Here is a 19,070-nt window from a genome sequence, read left to right as displayed (position 1 = left end):
ACCTTACTGCTGTTCAGGAGCAGATGCAAAGGTTCCTGGACAGGGATAGTTCAGCAATATAATCTACGCATCGGTAACTCCATGTTTTGACTACTATAATGCACTCTATGAATGGCTGCCCTGAAGCTGCAGCTGCACACGTGTAGGCAAGGTTGTTGCGTGATGAGCATGCTACTAATATATATCACTGACTGCCCATTCTGTTACCAAACCTTTAAGGTTTTGGCATTAATGTATAAAGCCACCAAGGGCTTGGAATCAGGATATCTGAGCGTATGTGCTATTACATCCAAATGTGCCTGACATTTCTGGTCAATCATCACCAGTTCAGAATGCAACAGTGTATGTAAATTTGGATTTGTGGCCCCAAACTATATTTTCTATTTTGTTGTTAATTCAACTACAATTTGGAAATTGTAGTTTGTTTAGGAGAATCAGTTTTTCTTTGTTCATTTTGACCACCTGGAATGATCTGACATAATCTACAAACGTGGTCACCTCTCTGCTTACCAGTAAGTGACTTTTTATACAGTATTTAGAGTAAATAATATGTAGTACCTGGCAGTATATTTGAAAGCAGCTATTACATATTTTTCTGATACTGAGACATATATTAATATGCTTTCCACAGAAGCCAATACTGCCCCCAAACACGATAAAAAACAGCAAGAAAGACAGGATGCTTACCAGTAACTGTGAAGATTTGAGTGGCCATCTGTGCATTCACACACATATGGGCTTAAGCAACAGCGGAAGGCCTAGGTCAGAAGAAATGTCTACAGCTTGGCGTCATGGAGTGGTCAGGGCTGCCCATCCCCTCTGGAGGCTGGCTATAAGGGGAGCCCCCCCCCCCCCGCGCCCTGTCCCTAAGTGCCTTGGAGACAACACTGTTCCCAGGCAATTGAACAGGCAGGCAGAGGCATAACCACAGTGACGACGGCTAGCAGGGTAGAGGGCGGTTATGTGAATGCACAGATGACCACTCGAAGAACGACAGTTACACGTAAGCAACCTGTTGTTCTTCATCGTGGTCTCTGCTCATCACACACATATGGGCAACTGGCAAGCTTACCCCCCTGTAGGTTGGAGGGTTGTCATTGCTGTAGGAATGATGAGAGGTCTGCCTGGCCAAGAGGAGGGTCACCTTGCATAGGCATCAAGGTGGTGGTGGCAGCCAGAGGTCAAGGGCGTGGACCATATGGTGGCTCTTGAGATGCTGTGCATCTGGGGTGAGGCGAGGGGCAGTCAAGTCAGCCCAGGAGCACATGGAGTGTGTACTCGGGCGTACAGTGAGGCTGAAGCCTGCTGTCTTCCAGACTAGGGAGATGGTATAGGGGACTCACATGGAGAGTCTGAGGGGGAATAAGGGCTCTCCCTTCTCCCATTGTTACAGTGCACAAGTTGCCCATGCGAGATATGTCGAAGGCAAGGGCTGTGCCACCTGTATGGGTCTGGACAGCTAGAGGAGACGACGGTGTGACAACAGTTGGTGAGCAGGGACTGTGCCGGTGCTGGGAGGGTCAGGAGGGTGTGCAGAAGGGGGCTGGTTGGATGAGGTCTGAAGTCCTTGGAGAAACTGGGGAGAACCCTAAGATTTGGGATGCAAGAAAACTGCTAGTTGTGCTGGAGAAGCCAGGGTAAGAGAGGATGATAGAGAGAAAGGCTCACGCTAAGAGGATCTCCAGGTGGTTTAGCATGGGTTCTGCAGGGGTTTCAGTGGACTGAGACCTCTCTAGCCTTAGAAAGGCCATAAGGGCTCTCTAAGTTGGAGAGTAAATAGAGGCCTGGATAACTGAGAGAATGCTATGTGGGGGTGGAGTTGTAAGGTCACAGATTGTCCCATCCCTCAGGAATTGGCAATCCATAGGTGGTCCGGGGAAGGGTGGTGAGCAGGCCTATCTCAGGCTTGACCACCTGTAGAGGGCTGTGCAGTAGAGCTTGTGCTCATGTGGCAGCAACAGAGAGTGAGACAAGGATCCGGGCAGGGTGGTGGACCAGCCTGTCACGTGGGATCTGAGATGTAGACCCCCTGTCTGGACCCCACTCCATGGTTGTGGGTGGTAGTGGTCTTCAGGGAGGCCATGTGTTGCCAGTGTGTGGATGGCGATCTGTCTAGAGGCTTCTGTGTCAGGGTGATAAGCTCATGGCCAGCCTCAGGGTTGGCCATCTGAGACTCGAGCTGCGTGTTATCTAGAGTGCCAGGTTGGCTGGCAGGGTCAATGCATGGTGGGTGCAAGGTTACAGGTTGTAGCCAGGTGGGAGGGGCATGGGCCCGGAGTGGCATGTTGCAGTAGGCAGCGCCGCAGTCAGGCGTGGAACAAGGCCCAGTCACCACCTGGGCTGGGGACTGAACTTACGGGATGCAGGGCACAGGTATGGCAGCAGCAGCTCCCCAGGCCTTCAGTGAGGTGGGGGCCTACAAGGCCATCCGGTCGAAATCCCTGCCCAGTGCAGGGCTTGAGTCTCCCATCCAAATTCTAACCATGCCTAACCTTGCTTAGCTTTCAAATTTAGGCAGGATCAGGCACTTCAGGCTATCATTTCCCCAAGTATCGGAGTGGGAGTGCAGGCACGCATTGATGGCACTTGGAAGTGGTCCTCATCAACAGCCCCAACAGGTAGGTTGTGGCAGCACTTGGAGGCCTGGCACAGTGGCACAGGGGAATGAGTGGGGGAGCTGCCAAGCAATGGTACCAGTGGTGCCAGGAGGTTGGCCATGACAGAATGGTAGCCAGAGTGCCAGCGGCGTCACATAGCATCAAGCAAGGCTTCAGCTGGCATCAAGAAAAGCCAGTGGGATAGCAGGGTGCTCTATGGAGGCAATGCGGAGTTAAGCCAGTAAGAATGCAGTTGTAGGCACATGGGGGATGGGTGCAGGCTCTGGCCTCATGGTGGCATGGGCTACCGAGATACCAGGGAGCAGGCTGCAGCAGCTGCACCATGTCAGTGGCAGCACCCAGGGGAGCAGTAGGCTGTGGATCGGGCAGCTGGGGAGGCTACAGAGACATGCTGTAGTGTGGGGGTGGCTGGCAGGAGGGGAAGGGCGGTGGTGGAGCTGGTGGCTAGACCATGGCAGTGGTGGCCAGATGGTGTGGGGCAGTGGGCCGCAAAGGTGGCAGCAGGTGAACCCAAGCGTCAGTAGCAGCAAACATCAGGCAGGCCATGACGGCACCTTTAGGGAGGCTGCGGCGGCGTAGGCGGCAGTGCCAGCAGATGGGCCACAATGGTGGCAGCTAGAGTCAGGCCTCAATGGCAGAGGCGGCAGCCTGGGAAAGCAGCAGCAGCCAGAGGGAGGACACGGCAGTCCTGGGGCTCATTAGTGGAGGCGGTGGGTGAAGGTGGGGTGAAGGCCTCAATGGCGGAAGCCACAGGCCATGAAGGCAGCAGCAGCCAGAGGCGGGCCTCAACAGTGGCAGAAGACCTTGATTGTGGAAGCAGCGGGCCACAAAGGCAGCAGAAGCCAAAGGTGGGATGAAGGGCTCAATGGTGGAGGCTGTGGTCTGCAAAGGCAGCAGCGGCCGGGTGAAGGCCTCGATGGCGACTAGAGGCAGGCCTCGATGGCAGAGGCAGTCGGCCACAAAGGCAGTGTGGTGGCCGGAGGCAGGCCTTGACGGTGGGCAGAGGCAGGCCTTGATGGTGGAGGCAACTGGCCAAAACAATCGGTGGCCAGAGGCAGGCCTCAGCAACAAATGGCAGAATGCTGTGAAGGTGGTGGCTGCTGGAGCCAGGGCTCAATGGTGGCCATATGGAGGTGCACTGCAGCAGTGGTGCAGCACTGGCTGGCAGGCCGTGAACTGCAGTGGCTGCAGGGTGAGCTGTAGTGGCTGCCGGCCATCCGGCATCTTTCCAGTGACTGACAGTCCATGGTTGCGTGAAGTTTGGCTGGTAGGCCGTTGGAAAGAGAAAGAAAGGAAGACAAGAAGTGATTTTTTTTTTAAATGAGAGATAAAGAGGAGAAAGGAGCGAGACACAGGGAACTGTGTCAGGAACTGAGGGACTGGGCTGGGGGGGAGGGGGCTCCCCTTATAGCCAGCCTCCAGAGGGGATGGGCAGCCCCGCCCACTCCATGACACCAAGCTGTACAAGTTTCTTCTGACCTAGGCCTTCCGCTGTTGCTTAAGCCCATATGTGTGTGAAGGCACAGATGGCCACTCAGAGGCAATAAAATCATGACTGTTTACAAATATACATCTCTTGAAGCAGTAAGAAAGATATACATCTCAAAATGCTTTACAAATGTCAAGTCACTAATAAATTTTATGGATGAGAAAGATTAGCGATGCTGTCAATTTTATTAAAAATGCAAAGTTTCTGTGTTACCACACAAGAGAATAAGTGTTAGGAAAAACTCTTAATGTTCCATTCAAACATTATTAGGAAACCTTACTGAGAATAAGGGATGGTTTAAACCAGTGGTTTTCAACCACCAGTCCATGGACCAGCAATGATCCGCCAGCATTTCCAAATACAAATTTCAGTTGTATTTGATTACATTTAATGTCAATATTTTATTCTTTTATTAGCATTTTTATTGCTCACTTTCTGGATATTTTAGAGAATTTTCTTTTTTTGTGTACTATATTTCAAAACTAATACTCAAAATACTATATTATGTATATAATGCTTTTTATTTCTGCCTCAGTGGCCCCCAACATAATTTTCCTATTTTTGCTGGTCCCCAACTGTAAAAAGGTTGAAAACCACTGGTTTAAACAACACAACAAGCCATACTGCATAGAAAGCTACACAGTGTGGCTTATCAATCACCCCACCCTTGATGTGTCTGGGAAATGATCAGGGGTGCACTGGGGGCAGGGTGCCTTCTCCTTCTCTCTCTTTCTCAGATCTTGCACAGGAATCCCACACTGGAAGCACTGAGGCACCTCCTCTCTCCCCTCGGCTGCTTGACAGCAGTGTCAAAGAGGGTGGACAGCAAGCGCCCATCACAGCATGTTGAAAGTTATGCCCTGGTCACAGCAGTGCATGGCAGCAGGAACCTCTCCACTACTGGCAGCCTGAAAAAGCAGGTGAGGATGGCAGGGACTAACCCAGCAGAGAGGAGCCATATTCTGCTGGGCCTCCTCTAGACGGCAGTCTTCCTTTTCAAGGAAAATGTGTTTGGAAATAGGATGCTTTTAGGAAGTAAAAGTAACAGGAAATACACTCTTATAAAAGGAGCCAAAAGTTATTGTTTTAGTGAGTAACAAAAATGCTGAGGTGATGGGTAACAAAGGGGAAAGGATTCCAGCAAGAGTTTAAGCAAGACACACAGAGAAAAAATTCATTGCTCTTACCTTAATTTGTGCAAAAGGTCTCTCAAAACCTCCAACGTAAAGCAGTCCAACAGTCTGTGGGAGAAGCCTTTTAAAAAAAAGCATTATAGGAAATGTTGATATATCACCACATTCCTTTAATACAGGTACGTGTCTTCAAAGAACAATAAAGTATGACTAAACACATGCAAAATAAATGGTTTTGTTCAGGATATGATCACTTAATTCTTGAATTCAAGTAGTGCAAGATAAAATCAAAACTGTTTCAAATAAAATGCTTTAAATGCACCATATTTCTTTGTAAGGAGGCTCTCAGAAGAATGATAAACATTAATTTTCAACATTAATTGTGATGTATCAACCATTGATTTAAAGTTTACAAAAAAATCCCAATTATTTCCTCAAATATTCCTACCCATTTATCTGCAAAAGTATTTATGAGCTTATCACAAGGATAGGGGTTTTTTTATCTGTATCTTGCTTTTAGCTTAGATTCCAGTACTAGAGTGCATTGTTCTTCACTAAAAGACAAAGTAATCTGGTTTATGGAGATAAAGTTATTAAGCTTCAATACCTAATGGTACTAAACACTTGTATTGCTTTAACAGACCTGTGGCACTGATTGTGGTGATATTTGATCTGGTAAGAAGTTTTCAGTTTTAATAAAGGGTAGGCTCAGTGACTGGAATTATCTTAATCGGCCTTACCTGATAACTGTGAGATGTTAGAAAAAAGGGAAATAAAAACACTAGCAAAAGGTAAAGGTTTCTCCTTCACATTAAGTCCAGTCATGCCTGACTCTAGGGGGCGGTGCTCATCTCCGTTTCCTGGCCGAGGGAGCCAGCGTTTGTCCGCGGACAGTCTCCGTGGTCATGTGGCCGGCATGACTAAACACCGAAGTCACGGAACGCTGTTACCTGCCCACCGAGGTGGTACCTTTTTATCTACTTGCATTCGCATGCTTTCGAACTGCAAGGCTGGCAGGAGCTGGGACGGAGCAACGGGAACTCACCCGGTAGTGCAGATTCGAACCGGTGACCTTTTGATCAACCAGCCCAGCAGCACAGCGGTTTAAACCACTGTGCCACCTGCAGTCCCAAAAACACCAGTGACTGTATTTAAAAAGCCCAAAAATTAAAAGTCCTGAAAAATGAGAAAGGTTGGATTTTGAAATATTTGCTTTTAGATGCATAAAAAGATTAAGACAATGTATTTCTATACTACTGCCTAATTTATACTCTTTCAAAATTATTCTAGACACTATGTAATTGGAAGATTTTTCCAGGAAGTGTAAAGATGCATAATTCCTGGAAATTTTGAATTCCCAGCACTGTTACTTCTTCCATTCTTCATAAAAATGACTGATGTGGTACAAGTTTTTGCTCTTTTAAAATAAAAAAACTGTCAATTTAAACTGCAGCAGATACTCAGCCACCATTTTTCACTCTCCTGTTCTGCTTAGGCAGCGCAGCCTCACTCCGATTGGCTGCTTTGCACTCCCTGTCTTCCTGCTTGCACAGTGTTCTGATGTCCAGCTGCAGCTCTGGCATATTGGGCAGTGGGGCATGGGGCTGCACCACCTGCAGAAGCCACAGGAGCACTCCTGCCTGGTCACAACGTGGGACAGGTTTGATGCCTGGGCATAGGTACTGCCATTTGGAGGCAAGATAGAGGCACATGAAAACTACTCATGAGTAGATACCACACAAATGTGTGACCCAGGCCAGAAAGTGATTTGCAGGCTTGTTTAGCATTATGTGTGACCACAGCCACTGTCTCCCTCCCACTAATGACATTGCCCAAGTGGAAGTATATGTCAGCAATGGGACTTTCCCTCTCTTTCCTCCTCCTGTACCAGCTAATATGTCTGGGAGAGACCTCCAACCTTGTAGAACGGATTTCGAAAGAGCAAAGGGGAGGGGGAATCGCCCTTCTCCTAGTTCCGCTAACAGAAATAGGACCACCATTAGAAATATTTCATCAGATTTCACATTAAGTTCCTTAATGGAACTAGTATTTCAGTGCAACCCTGAATTGTTTAGGAAGGCAAATAATTAGTCATGACAGTTGCAATCTCATGCCACTATACTATCCCAATCACATAGAAAGATTTTCTTTAACAGCAAAAGCTATATGTACTTAAGGAGACAGGATTATTTCCCTCATGTGTAGCTTACCATGTTGCATTTGTTCCGCTCAGCCAAGTTGCTTCCATACCAGAAGCAACCTCAACTGAGAAAGTTAAACTGTGTTTGGGGACAGGAGTTGCAGTCACCCATATATTCCTTCTTTTCTTTAACCCATGTCCCCAATACATTTTGTCCCATAAGAGCAAGGCAGATCTGTATCAAAACATGTGAAACTGCTACCATGTTAACAGGCCATAAGAAAGCCTTCTAACAGTTTGTGCTGAAGCCCAAGCATAACAACTGTAAAACTCAAGTATGACGATCACCATCATTTATTAAATTGCAGTTTCTCACCAATACCTCTATACATGTGGGAAGAATTAATTCAACTCTAATATTGACATGGATACAGCATTACCAGCTTTTTACAATCCAATCAATATTGCCTACTCAACCTGAAAGCATTCATTCTTTATCAGATTTTACCTACACGCAGAAATGCCCTTTAAAGGGAGGGAAAAACATTTAGGGTAAAATAGACAAAGCAAAAATTGTCCAAGTCCATGTCAATATATTGTCCAGTTACAAGAATCCTATGTCTGTAACCTGCAAGTATAATTTTAGTGATATTTTTAAAATGCTCTCCAAAACGTGGGGGTGCTTTCTTTATTTTAATATCCAATATAGGTTTAAATATTTTCTCTATCTATCTAGTCCCCCAACATTCAGCAATTTAAGAACTTGGATTTTATTAACTGAACAAGCACCAAAAGTCACAAGTATAATTTAGTATTTACTAGTTCAAGTTATGTAATGAACTGAACACTGAAAAGTAATAACACGCTGGTAGTCATGCTTGTAATGATCAACATTTCAAGATAAATTATAGTTTGATGGATTATTGCAGAAGATAATATTTTACTGAAAAGACATTTTCACTAAGCAACACTTCTTTGGTAAGTTTATCCCAATTGAAACAAGGCACTCTGTTAAAAAGTCACTAAAAAATTATTATATGCAAGGTCTCCCCAAGTCACAATGGTTGTCCTTTCAGTTTAAGTTACCATCCATTCAGGCCCAGGAATTAAAGGAAATGACAACATCATTTTTAATTGCAATGTAGTACATGTGTTGGCTGTTATTTCCTTAGATGCTTCCCTGAGGAATTGCAGGCTGTTAACTGGAAGAAAATCAGCATCTATTTCTAGAGCATTTTTTCTTTCCATTTGCTGTGATTTGCCTATAACTTACAGATATATGTCAGCGGGCTAATCTTTAGGTTGCAGCTGGAACTCTGCACATTATTTCACACATGTAACTATGATAATCATAATAAAAATGAAATAAGACACCTTAAGAAATACTGTGGCATACCTTTACCCACAACTGACAGTTTCTTAAAGTGTGTTGAATATTTTGGCCAGCCCATTTATAAATTATTCAAATAATTAATATTCTATCATTCCTTTGGGAGATTATTACATAGTCTAACAGCCATTGCTATTATAATTTTTCCTGATTATGAAGCCCTTCCATTTTATCCTATTATAGAAGTGTTCTTTTGTCTTTAATCAAACATAGATAGGAAATTCTGAAAACGTTCAGTGTTCTTCCATAGCAATTTTTAATACAACTTGTAATATTTCAATTCCTGTACCCTTTTTAAACTTTATAAAAAATAGTTACAGAATGGATTAACCTTATTTACACTGAACCTTATGGGGAAATTTGACTTGGCTCACGACCAAAAAAATTGGCTCACAACCACATTCAGAGGGGCCAGAACCGATTAACCTTATTTACATTGAATCTTATGGGGAAATTTGACTTGAGTCACAACCAATTTGGGTCACAACCAGTCGTGCAACGGATTACGTTCATGAGCCAAGGTACCACTGTACTTTGATACTGTTATATCCTCCTGCCCTCCAATTCAATACTTCACTAGTCCTGATGACCTTGCTTATTATTTGTAGAGTTCATTTTTCTATTCTGCATCACTTGTCAAATTGGTGTAAATGTATCAAGATGAGAAATAGGATGACTCGAAGCTGCCTTATTCTGAATCAGACCATTGGTCCACTTAGGTCAGTACTTTCAATACTGAATGGCAGCACCTCTCCAGGACTTCAGACAAGAGCTGGGGCAATCCAGCCTTGGAAACATGCACTCAGTTCTGAGCTATGACCTCTCCCCATACAAGAGAGTTACTGCAACCAGTGAAGCAACGTCTCTGTGTGTATATACACTCCAATGTTGCTGGAGCTTTCTTGCTGCAATACCGAAGTATAAATGTAGTTTTATCATTTGTAATCCTGCCCTTTATGTTAGAAAAGTGGCATTATAGCTGCAGCATAATCCTTTGCACAACTTGTTTGAATGCCATTGTAATCTTGGAACAGAGAAGTAGGTGATAAAGCTGGGCAAAGACAAAAATACAATAATAAAGGCCACTTGAGAGGCAGATTCCAACAGAGCAGATGGAATATTTATATCAAATATAAAAATAATAAAACATACATATGCACTAAACCTGTAATATTTTCATATAATTATCTCACTGCATAAGCTTATGTACATCAGAGACTTCTCCAGCTTAGCAACCATGTCTTATAAATCAATAAATGTCAGACATTTGAGAATCAAATATGGTCCCTTTCACTAACTAAAGCAATATATTTAGCACAAATAAAGCACAATTATTAACCAGTAGACACAAACAGTATAAACTGTTTTTTCCTATATGTAAAATTATCTTTGATTTTGATATATTAGGTATATTACATCAAAAGAATAGGAAGAATGAGAAAAAGAACATTTAGCAGCATGACTGGGTGCACAGCTACTCAGAAGTAAGCCCCACTCATATCAATAGTGCATACTCCCAGGTTAGTGCATAATGGATTGCTACTTCACTGTGCTCTCTTGCTTAAAATGAAATCTGTATTAACTGAAATGGCTAGTAAGTATAGAATTAATGGTTATCAGAAAATACTATACCATATTACTTCCTAATTGGGGGCCTTGAAAGCTTTAATGTTTGTTTTGTTTAATGACGTTTGCTAAGGTAGGCCATCAGGGAGACTCCCTGATTTCCTCAAAATACACTGAATGATTTATTCATGTCTGGCTGACAAATGAGGTTCCATTAGACTGAAATCAACAGACAAAGGACTCCAAGTATTATATACCTGACCAACCATTGTTACTGTAATTGTACTTTGCTGTGCTATTTGGCATGTGAACTTTTCAGCTGCAATTATTACTGCAGGAATAAAGAGCAACAACACCTCCGATCAATCAAAAGTATAAATGCCAGCAACAGCATATCATTACAGTGCAATTGACTCCTTATCACTTTAGGACTTGCAAGTAAAGAAACTAAATTCAGCCTATAACTGTCAAATCCTTCAAACTTTGGTCAAGAAATTCATCTCGCTTAACAACTACTGTATATTAAGGAGTTCAGCTTTAAAAAAAAAAACCCAAACCAATTAGTTTGTGCTTGTAGGAAGAATTCTAACCCACAGGCACAGGAGTGGCTAGCATGCAGTCCCTGATGCAGCCCAAATCAATGGTTTGTTAAAAAAAAAAAAAATAGTCCCCTCCTCCTGGATGGTGGCCATGGTCATGTTTTCAATCCTTGGAGTAAAGGGCCTTTTATAAACTAATGTCAATCCACCTACTTTGCATGAGGCAATCATTATGAATTTGATGAAGTTTAAAACAAGCAGGAAACTTCACTAACAAATAGTTGACAAAATATGGGTGAAATTGTTATTGGTATATTTAATTTTTTATCTTCAGTTTGCTTAAAAATTAATTGATGAGATTTTACATGTTTTATTTAGCCAATTAGAAGACCCCCTTCCTTTTATCTAAACTATCAGTGAGCAGCACAGGTAATTCATTAAGGTATTCACAGTAGTGTACCTTCCAATTTGTTTCATGCCACTGAAGCAAAGTATTTCACATTCCTCATTTAAAGCACATAAGGACAAATTTAGCCAGTATACAGTCATTAACCAATATACAGTCATTTTTATGGTTTGTTGTAGTCTTATAAAAGAAGCCAGCTTTTCTTTCTTTTTCTACAAAGAAAACAATTGGAATTATTGTGGAAAGCAATCCAGCCTGAGATTTGTAGCCCGTTTAGATTATACTCATACAATGGAATGATCATAAAGATAGCTGTTTACATGGTTTATGCACCCCAATGGCAGTTCCATGGTTAGTGCAAGACCAAAAAAATCAGTGCAGAGCCCATAGGCACGATTCAATGTCCTCTATGCATTACAACTAAATTATTAGTTCACAGGAAAAGGTTATCCTAGAATAATTAAACATAGCAACATAAAATGACCAAAACTATTACAAAGCAGCAGCATCTGCATAAAGCTGGACCAGTGGGGAAATTAAGATGACAATGACTGGATGAAAAGACCATGTGGATGACCCATACAAAATAAATGGGTGAAGGACAATGGTTCTACAGTAGGATCCTAGTGCAAAAGCACTAAGAACAAGTTAATCAGTCACAAGGAAACTATCTGCTTGTCTGTTTTTCCTGAGTCACAACTGGTGTCAACTTCAGCCCCCTGGCCCAGGAAGTGAAGTGGTCTGAATGTTGACTGGCAGCAAAAACAGTAATGAGATCAGTACAAGTTCTGATGACATTAAATCTGGCACCAAGGGCAGGCTGCATTTGTCAAGGTGGCCTCTTCAGCTTTGTTTCACGATCACTGTTGTGATCATTTTCCTTCCTTTTCTGACAAGAAATTACATTACTGCATGGAACCATAATATTAATATTATGTATCAGGCATCTTATATTTACCTGTTGAACTCTGAGAAGCACTTGGAGTTAGATAGTGTGAGTATGGTGTGAGTGTGAGATAGTATGAGTGGAGGAATCTACTTTATGTGAAATGTATGGTCAAAGTTTGTGGCTTGCAAAACTCATTGCTACCTTTGAGTGATAAGCTTTTATGAACATTGGAGATGAAAAATTTACTGCTGTAAGCCTGGCATTTCTTATAAGAGACTTGCTACAGCAAAGGGACACAGAAAGAAATAACCTAAACAAACAAACAAACCCATGAAGGAAAGACAACTACCATAATTGAAAAGACAGCTTCCTGATTAAGAGATTAAGAAACAGTAAAAATAATGACTCGGAGATTATTGAAGAGACTCCATTCAAATTACTACCTATGTAGAGACCAAAAGAGAATGAATCCTATTCCTTGTACTGTCTATAAAGAAAATGTTCCACCCCAAGGAACCGTATGAGCTCAGTTCTTAAACTTGTGTTCCAAAAAGTGTTATTTATATGTTTCCCTTAATAATGAGGGACTGCATGGGTTTGGGGCAATACTAGAGTTCCAGAAAATGCTGGAACACTTTGCAAAGTGATAACGTACTATGCAGATTTACAGTGCTTCATCAAAAGCAGAAATTTGCATCAGTGAGGACTTACTTAGACATTAATTACTGTTTAATAAGCTTTGAAGAAGAAAACTATTTCAAATAATTAAAACTGCCTATCCAGTTACAACATTAAACGTTCATATGAAACACTGGACATCTTCCAAATACATTTGTTTTTAGTATAATAATCCCAGTTCTTATGCTTATGTAGAAATCTGGCATTAAAATGACAGCATAAGATTTCTTCACATTCATTAGAAGCACTGTACAAGACAATTTGTCTCTTTCCACAACAAACCTGTAATTATTGGGTGATATTCTTAACCCAGCATTAAAGAAAATGACAGCTTCATCTTCACTTTCCTAATAGGAAGTATTGCTGCAGAAGTATGCCTTTCCATGGTGACAATGTGCGCATTTCCTTTGGCTGACCAGACAGAGACTTTCTATCTTCAAAGGCAATTATAAAAACTACTCAGGTTACTGCAATGTTTGGAAACCTAAAGTGCAGGAATCGCAAAACTTCCCCTTTCCCATTTATTTACAGAGAGCATTTTCTGTAGATGACTAGGTCTGCATATTTTGCCGTTCTAGAATATTTAGAATTCAAGTGATGAGTTCCTTACACACAGTTCAAAGTATCCTTTCTGAATTACTATAGTGCTTCTCTATGCTCATCCATCCAAACGGAGTGCCTCTAAACCCCTGGTTCATCATTTAAACTATTCCCCTCTCTTCCCATTCCCTATCTATCTTGTACTCTCAGACTGTATTCCACTGGCTAGACTGTTTTGTTTATTTACATTTCTTCTGTTGAAAAAGAAATAGGGGTCACCACCCCACATATACATCCCAATTCCCCAAGGCAAGCTGCCCATCTGAAGATATAAACTGTATAGGAGAAAGCACACCTGTGGTTGGCAACACAGTCAGGTGTATATGGGGAGAGGCTTTGCATTTCTTTCAAAATATACTCATATCTTGTGAGATTCCAGTTTAAGAAGAGTTAGAATGAAAAGCAGCAGGCTAGGCCGCAGATCATGGTATGAACTCAACTGATGGCAATTCAGAAACTGATATTTCAGCCATTATGCTGTATATGGGACAGATTACAAATGGTATTCCATTTGAACTTTTAGAAACAGGCAACATGAAACCCCATCGCTCCAATGGAAGCATCTGGAAGTTTAAAATAGGCCATTTTATAAGGTATGAGCTGACTATCATTGAGACTTTATATAATTTTTTCAGTAACAAATGTAGGAAAGCAGAATGAACCATCCAGAAATATATCTACCACAGATATAGACCTGGTTTGCACAGAATGCTAACCCATGATTTATTTGATCAAATTGTCTGGCACACAATTGTGAGAGATGTTATTAGTCTTCCTTTTCCTTTGCTCCCTCCCTGTATCCCAAATACCTTTGCAGTGCTATAGTAAGGACATGTATTTTGTTTTTGTTTTTTACTATTCTTTCCTATTTCTCTGTAGATGGGTGAAATGACCAAACTCGCCCCCCTGCCCATAGTTCTGGATTCACACATAATGACAACCTATAGTTTAAGCAACCCAGAAATCTAGCTTTGCACAATGCAACAACCCTGAGTATGGATTACCACTGAAGTGTGTATTTCTACTTAATCATTTATGCATTGTATGAGCCCAGCTAAGCTAACAATTCATGGTTTCTTAACCATGAACAACCCAGAATTTACAATCAGCAACAAACCATGATTTCTCTTTGTGGTTTGTTAGTGTGGCTGGGTTCACACAACACAGCAACCTACAATTCAGTGATAAGCCATTGTCAAGCCATATTCTCAGTTGTTGCACTTTCTGACAACAAACCATATGTTCTCTTAGTTTTTCATGCTTAAAAGACCACCGTTTGTTAGCATGGTTGAGTTTGTACATCACAACAAGTCAGAATTCAAAACCCCTTGGGATTAACAGACTCTGATCATTTATTTATTTTATTTATTTAAAACATTTTTATGCTGCCCCCATTGCAACAAAGCCTCGGGGCGGCTCACAACAAATCATGATTTAATAAACACATGGATTTTTGCCTTACCCACAGTTAGCCCCCATTTTGGCTGCCAGACTTACAAGCAGACTAAGGGTTATTCTTTCAATTCCTGGATTGTTTGTTTCCCGCCCCTTTTGTCCATTCCTTTTCTGTATTATGCATGCCTTTGCAGCATGTCAGTGCTGTCAAGGAGGTGAGGGAGGGGAGAGAAACTCCAAGAGGAGCCAGACAAGAGCAGGGACCTCGGAGACCGGGCCTTTTTTCTTGCCGACACCACCAAGGGCGGCAATCTTGGGTTGCAGCCAAAGAGCAACTACCAAAGGGCACTGCCCATTTGTACCCCATTTGGGGCCCATTTGGATTACCCTGCTGTATCATGGCATTGGAGAGATGTTAAGGCAGGGCCTGGGTGGCTGTGTTTCTTTAGCTAGTATACTAATGGGTATTTGGGTTTTGTGTGTGAGGGGGTTATAGGTGCATCTTATTATTGCTGATATTATGTACTGTATTTTAGTATTGTACTAAGTTTTGTTTTGATTTTGCATTGCTTATAGTTAAATATTGTATTGCATGATTACATTATTGTATTTGTATGGAATATGTATTTTCTTGTTCTACTATGAACTGCCCAGAGATCCCTATGGGCTATGGGGCAGTATACAAATGTAATAATAAGAATGGATCTGTTTGTGCGCTGCTTGTGCATAACAATCCATAGTTAACCCATAGTTCTGGGCTTGCACATAACTTACAATTCAACAATCCATATTAACATAAACATTAGTTTAACATTATGTGTGAATGTAGCCCATGGGTTAGTTATGTATGAACTAGGTTGTACTGCACAATAACCAATGAATTATTGTCTGCCAATCAAGCTATCTATAGTATAAAAATTCTAGGGAAAGATGCCTCAAACCAGAAAAATAAAGCATCAGAGAAGTAGTAATTGTTCATTTTTTCCTTCCCTGTAGGCTCTTGCCTTCTTAACCCAACTCATCTCCTTCCTTTTAGTCAACCTGTCTTATGGTCTCTCTTCCTACTCACCTTCCTCATCCTCAGCCTGTTTGCCTAACCCTTTCCTTGAACAGAACATAGTTCACTTAAGCCCCTTCTCTCTATTTCTCCAGTCAGCAAGTGGCATCATATTTTAGTCTATATTATATAAGATGAATGGGAAGAGTTTACATACCCTTCTCCAACAAATCTTGTTATTTTTAGGCGAAAATCCACTGAATTCAGACTGGGTGGCTTCCATTTCAAAATGTCATCACATCGTCCAGGCTTGTATTTCTTTTAAAAAATTAAGAAGAATTAAAGAAAACTTATTATTTAAGTCAACATCCCAAACTCATAGTTGGTGTTTTAGCATGAAACAAGAAAGCTTAGAACCTGAAATAAGATGGTAACACACTATTTAGGCTTTTATAAGTCTTCTCCAGATGTGAACTACCCCTATGTTTCTTCTAAATCTGCTGAGGGGATTAATAGGAGATCAGTACATAGCACACACAGTTGCCATGTGGTCTTTAGGGATCAGCCATACAGAATTGGTGAAAGGGCACTGTCCCCCTCCTTTCTCCCAAGCCATTGGATATGTCTTAAGGCCCTATGTTAACACCGGATATTTTTAAACTACGGCCTTTTATGCCTTTATCCCAACATTTCTCTGCTTTAAAAACTAACATAGCATGCAACTATAAAAGGTATTGTTATAATGCAATAGACAAATTATACCATCTTTAAAAAGAAAGTATTAGCTCTCATTACTGTATAGTGACTACTAAACATATACCAAAAGATAAGAAGGAAGTAGCTGTTTTGTACAGCAAATATTTTACTCTGTGTTCATTTGCTGCTTCTGAGGGCAATCAGCATAGCTTTAGCAAGCTAGGGCAGTGAATATAGTCATGATGAACCCACATTGGGCGCAATCCCAAGTTCTCAAAATCAATGTTGTGCAAGCTCCTGCTTGTATATTCTCTGGAATATGTAGAACATGGAAATCCACTATGTAGGTGCTTCTTGAAACAGTTCTGGGCAGAAAAAAGTTCATAGCTCCTAACTGCTGTAACTTGCTATGTGCCTGGCAAGCCACAGATTTTTCACATTTTTTCTAGAATCCTGTGTACACTCACAATCTTCTCCTGCATAAAACACTTAATTAACTGGTTAATATTGTGTGCCATGCATGAAGCATGTTCAAGCCCCCAAATCCCTTTGTGACTTCAGCATATATGTGCCACTGTCTGCTGCTATGTGCCCCAATTCCAGCCCAACAGATGTGCACCCAACAATCTCATGCAATTTACTACCATAGTCTGCAACCCAATGCACATATAACTCAGTGCTACAGAGCTGGCTCAAGTATCGTTAGTAACATGCACTGAAATGCCACTACTAGTCTTCAGTAACCACATAAGAAAGTTCTATAGGGAATTGGTATTTCTATCCTAAGAATTTCTCTTCATCCACATTCATGGGAAAAATTCTATTTTTTTCCAATAATATCAGCAGCATTCATGCCAAAAAACAAAAAGATGACTGCAGGAAGGGGAATAAAAGTACACTTGAGGATGTAATCCTATGCATACCTACCTGGGGGAAGGTCCTCTCAAAAACAGTGGGATTCACCTAGAATTGCACTGTTAATGTGACCTAAAGGTTATACTCAAATTCAAAGCTTTATTTAGAAATAGTTTTTTTATCTGAAGGCTTGCAAATAAGAAAAAAAAAATCAGTACCACAGAGTTTCCCTACATAATTTGATTTTATTTTTATATGCATTTATCTCCAGCCTAACCCCAAGTAAATAATTAAAGCAATAATTAGTTGCTTAATTATGGGAATTTTGGTCAATATTTTTTTTCAAATTTGTGCATTAGTAAACAGAATAGTTTTGAAGAAAGAATACTTTGTTTCTCTCAAAGCTCATGGAGGTCATTCCTTCACCTTGGGATGACACGTTTTTCTGGAGCACATAGGCAAGTCCAACTGTTGCTTCCTCTGTAGGAGGAGTCACTTAAATAGGCTGTACCTGGTCGGCCATGAGGTCAAATGAGCTGCTGCTCCTAAAACAAGAGCCAACCATCTGTAAATGAAGGTCTGTAGAAGCAGGTAAACTGTGTTCTGGTGAAGTTTGTCATTGCCGATCTTTTAATTGAGGAGTCCCAACTAGCTTCCAAGGAACCCCAGGGATCCAAAGAACATAGTTTGAAAAAGCCTAACTTAAGAGACCCATTTGTTTTTACGAAAACAAAAATAAACACCAAATGCGGATACTTAAAGAAAAAGAGCAGTATAGAGAACACATTTAGTTAGAAGTATCTTTATCTGGGCAGTTTCTGCCAAAAAGCACAGCTTTCCTCTTACCCATTATTTAGAAGTAATTGCTAGTAATTAGTTAACTTTTATGTATTATAAAATTATATTATAGCACACCAAGTGACGGCTGAAAGCTTTTGTTCATGCAATGCCTGTCATTATAATGTTCACATTAAAAAACAAAACATCTCAATGGAAATAATCATGGCTACCATGGACAAACCTTTCATTCTGCTTTTAAAGTGGTGACTGCCACACAATACATATCTGTTCATATTAGAGAGAGACATCTGAAAGGATTTTAGCTTCATTGTAATCCAGCAGTTAGAAGTCCTCTGCAGGCAGCTTCCAAAATAATCCTAAGGGCACTAGTTCTCTGAGGCTATATTGGCTTCTATGGTAGCATAATATGATGCTTTCTTAAGAATTGGTATTATTGTGTTTTCCTACTTATTTCATTTCTTAATGCATTTTATTCATTATTCTTCAGTCATATGTGTTATGTTATATACTGAATTTTCCTTGCAACTATTGCTGGAATGTGTGTGAATTATTTGTCCCAGTAAAGAAAATGAACTTTACGTCCTCATGGGGCTCTAGAGAAAGTATTTGATGCATATGTGAGGACTGGAGAGATCATCATCCATTATGTCATTAAAAAAATCAAAAGATAGCAATAAATTCAAAAGTAAATTCAAAATTGTATCTCCCTGCACTTCCCTCAAAATTCAGCAACAGGTTTCACAAACAAGGTTTTCCCACAAACAAATCTTATTAGCACAATATCTAGTGCTACAAATGAGATATTTCCATCTGCTCAATCACTTTTACATCTCACTACCAAGTTTCTCACTTCATTATTGCATGATATACCTGGCACT

At 41.2% G+C, this 19,070-nt stretch overlaps 1 protein-coding gene across 4 annotated transcripts in view; it reads right to left on the bottom strand.

Annotated features, from left to right (window-relative positions):
- RNGTT (RNA guanylyltransferase and 5'-phosphatase) overlaps positions 1-19,070 on the bottom strand; it is a 152,244-nt gene that overhangs the window by 14,659 nt on the left and 118,515 nt on the right. For all 4 annotated transcript variants that reach the window (XM_044427866.1, XM_044427874.1, XM_044427889.1 and 1 more), the window contains 2 exons: positions 16,058-16,158; positions 5,295-5,361 (listed from right to left, as the gene is read on the bottom strand). In XM_044427866.1, the coding sequence (XP_044283801.1) occupies positions 5,295-5,361; positions 16,058-16,158 (168 nt within the window). The remainder of the gene's footprint in view (positions 1-5,294; positions 5,362-16,057; positions 16,159-19,070) is intronic.

Source organism: Varanus komodoensis, unplaced genomic scaffold (genome assembly GCF_004798865.1).
Source record: "Varanus komodoensis strain SLA01 unplaced genomic scaffold, ASM479886v1 scaffold1, whole genome shotgun sequence".
NCBI classification, from domain to species: domain Eukaryota; kingdom Metazoa; phylum Chordata; class Lepidosauria; order Squamata; family Varanidae; genus Varanus; species Varanus komodoensis.
Note: the sequence above shows the minus strand (reverse complement) of the source record. Positions and strands in the feature narration are given on the sequence as shown.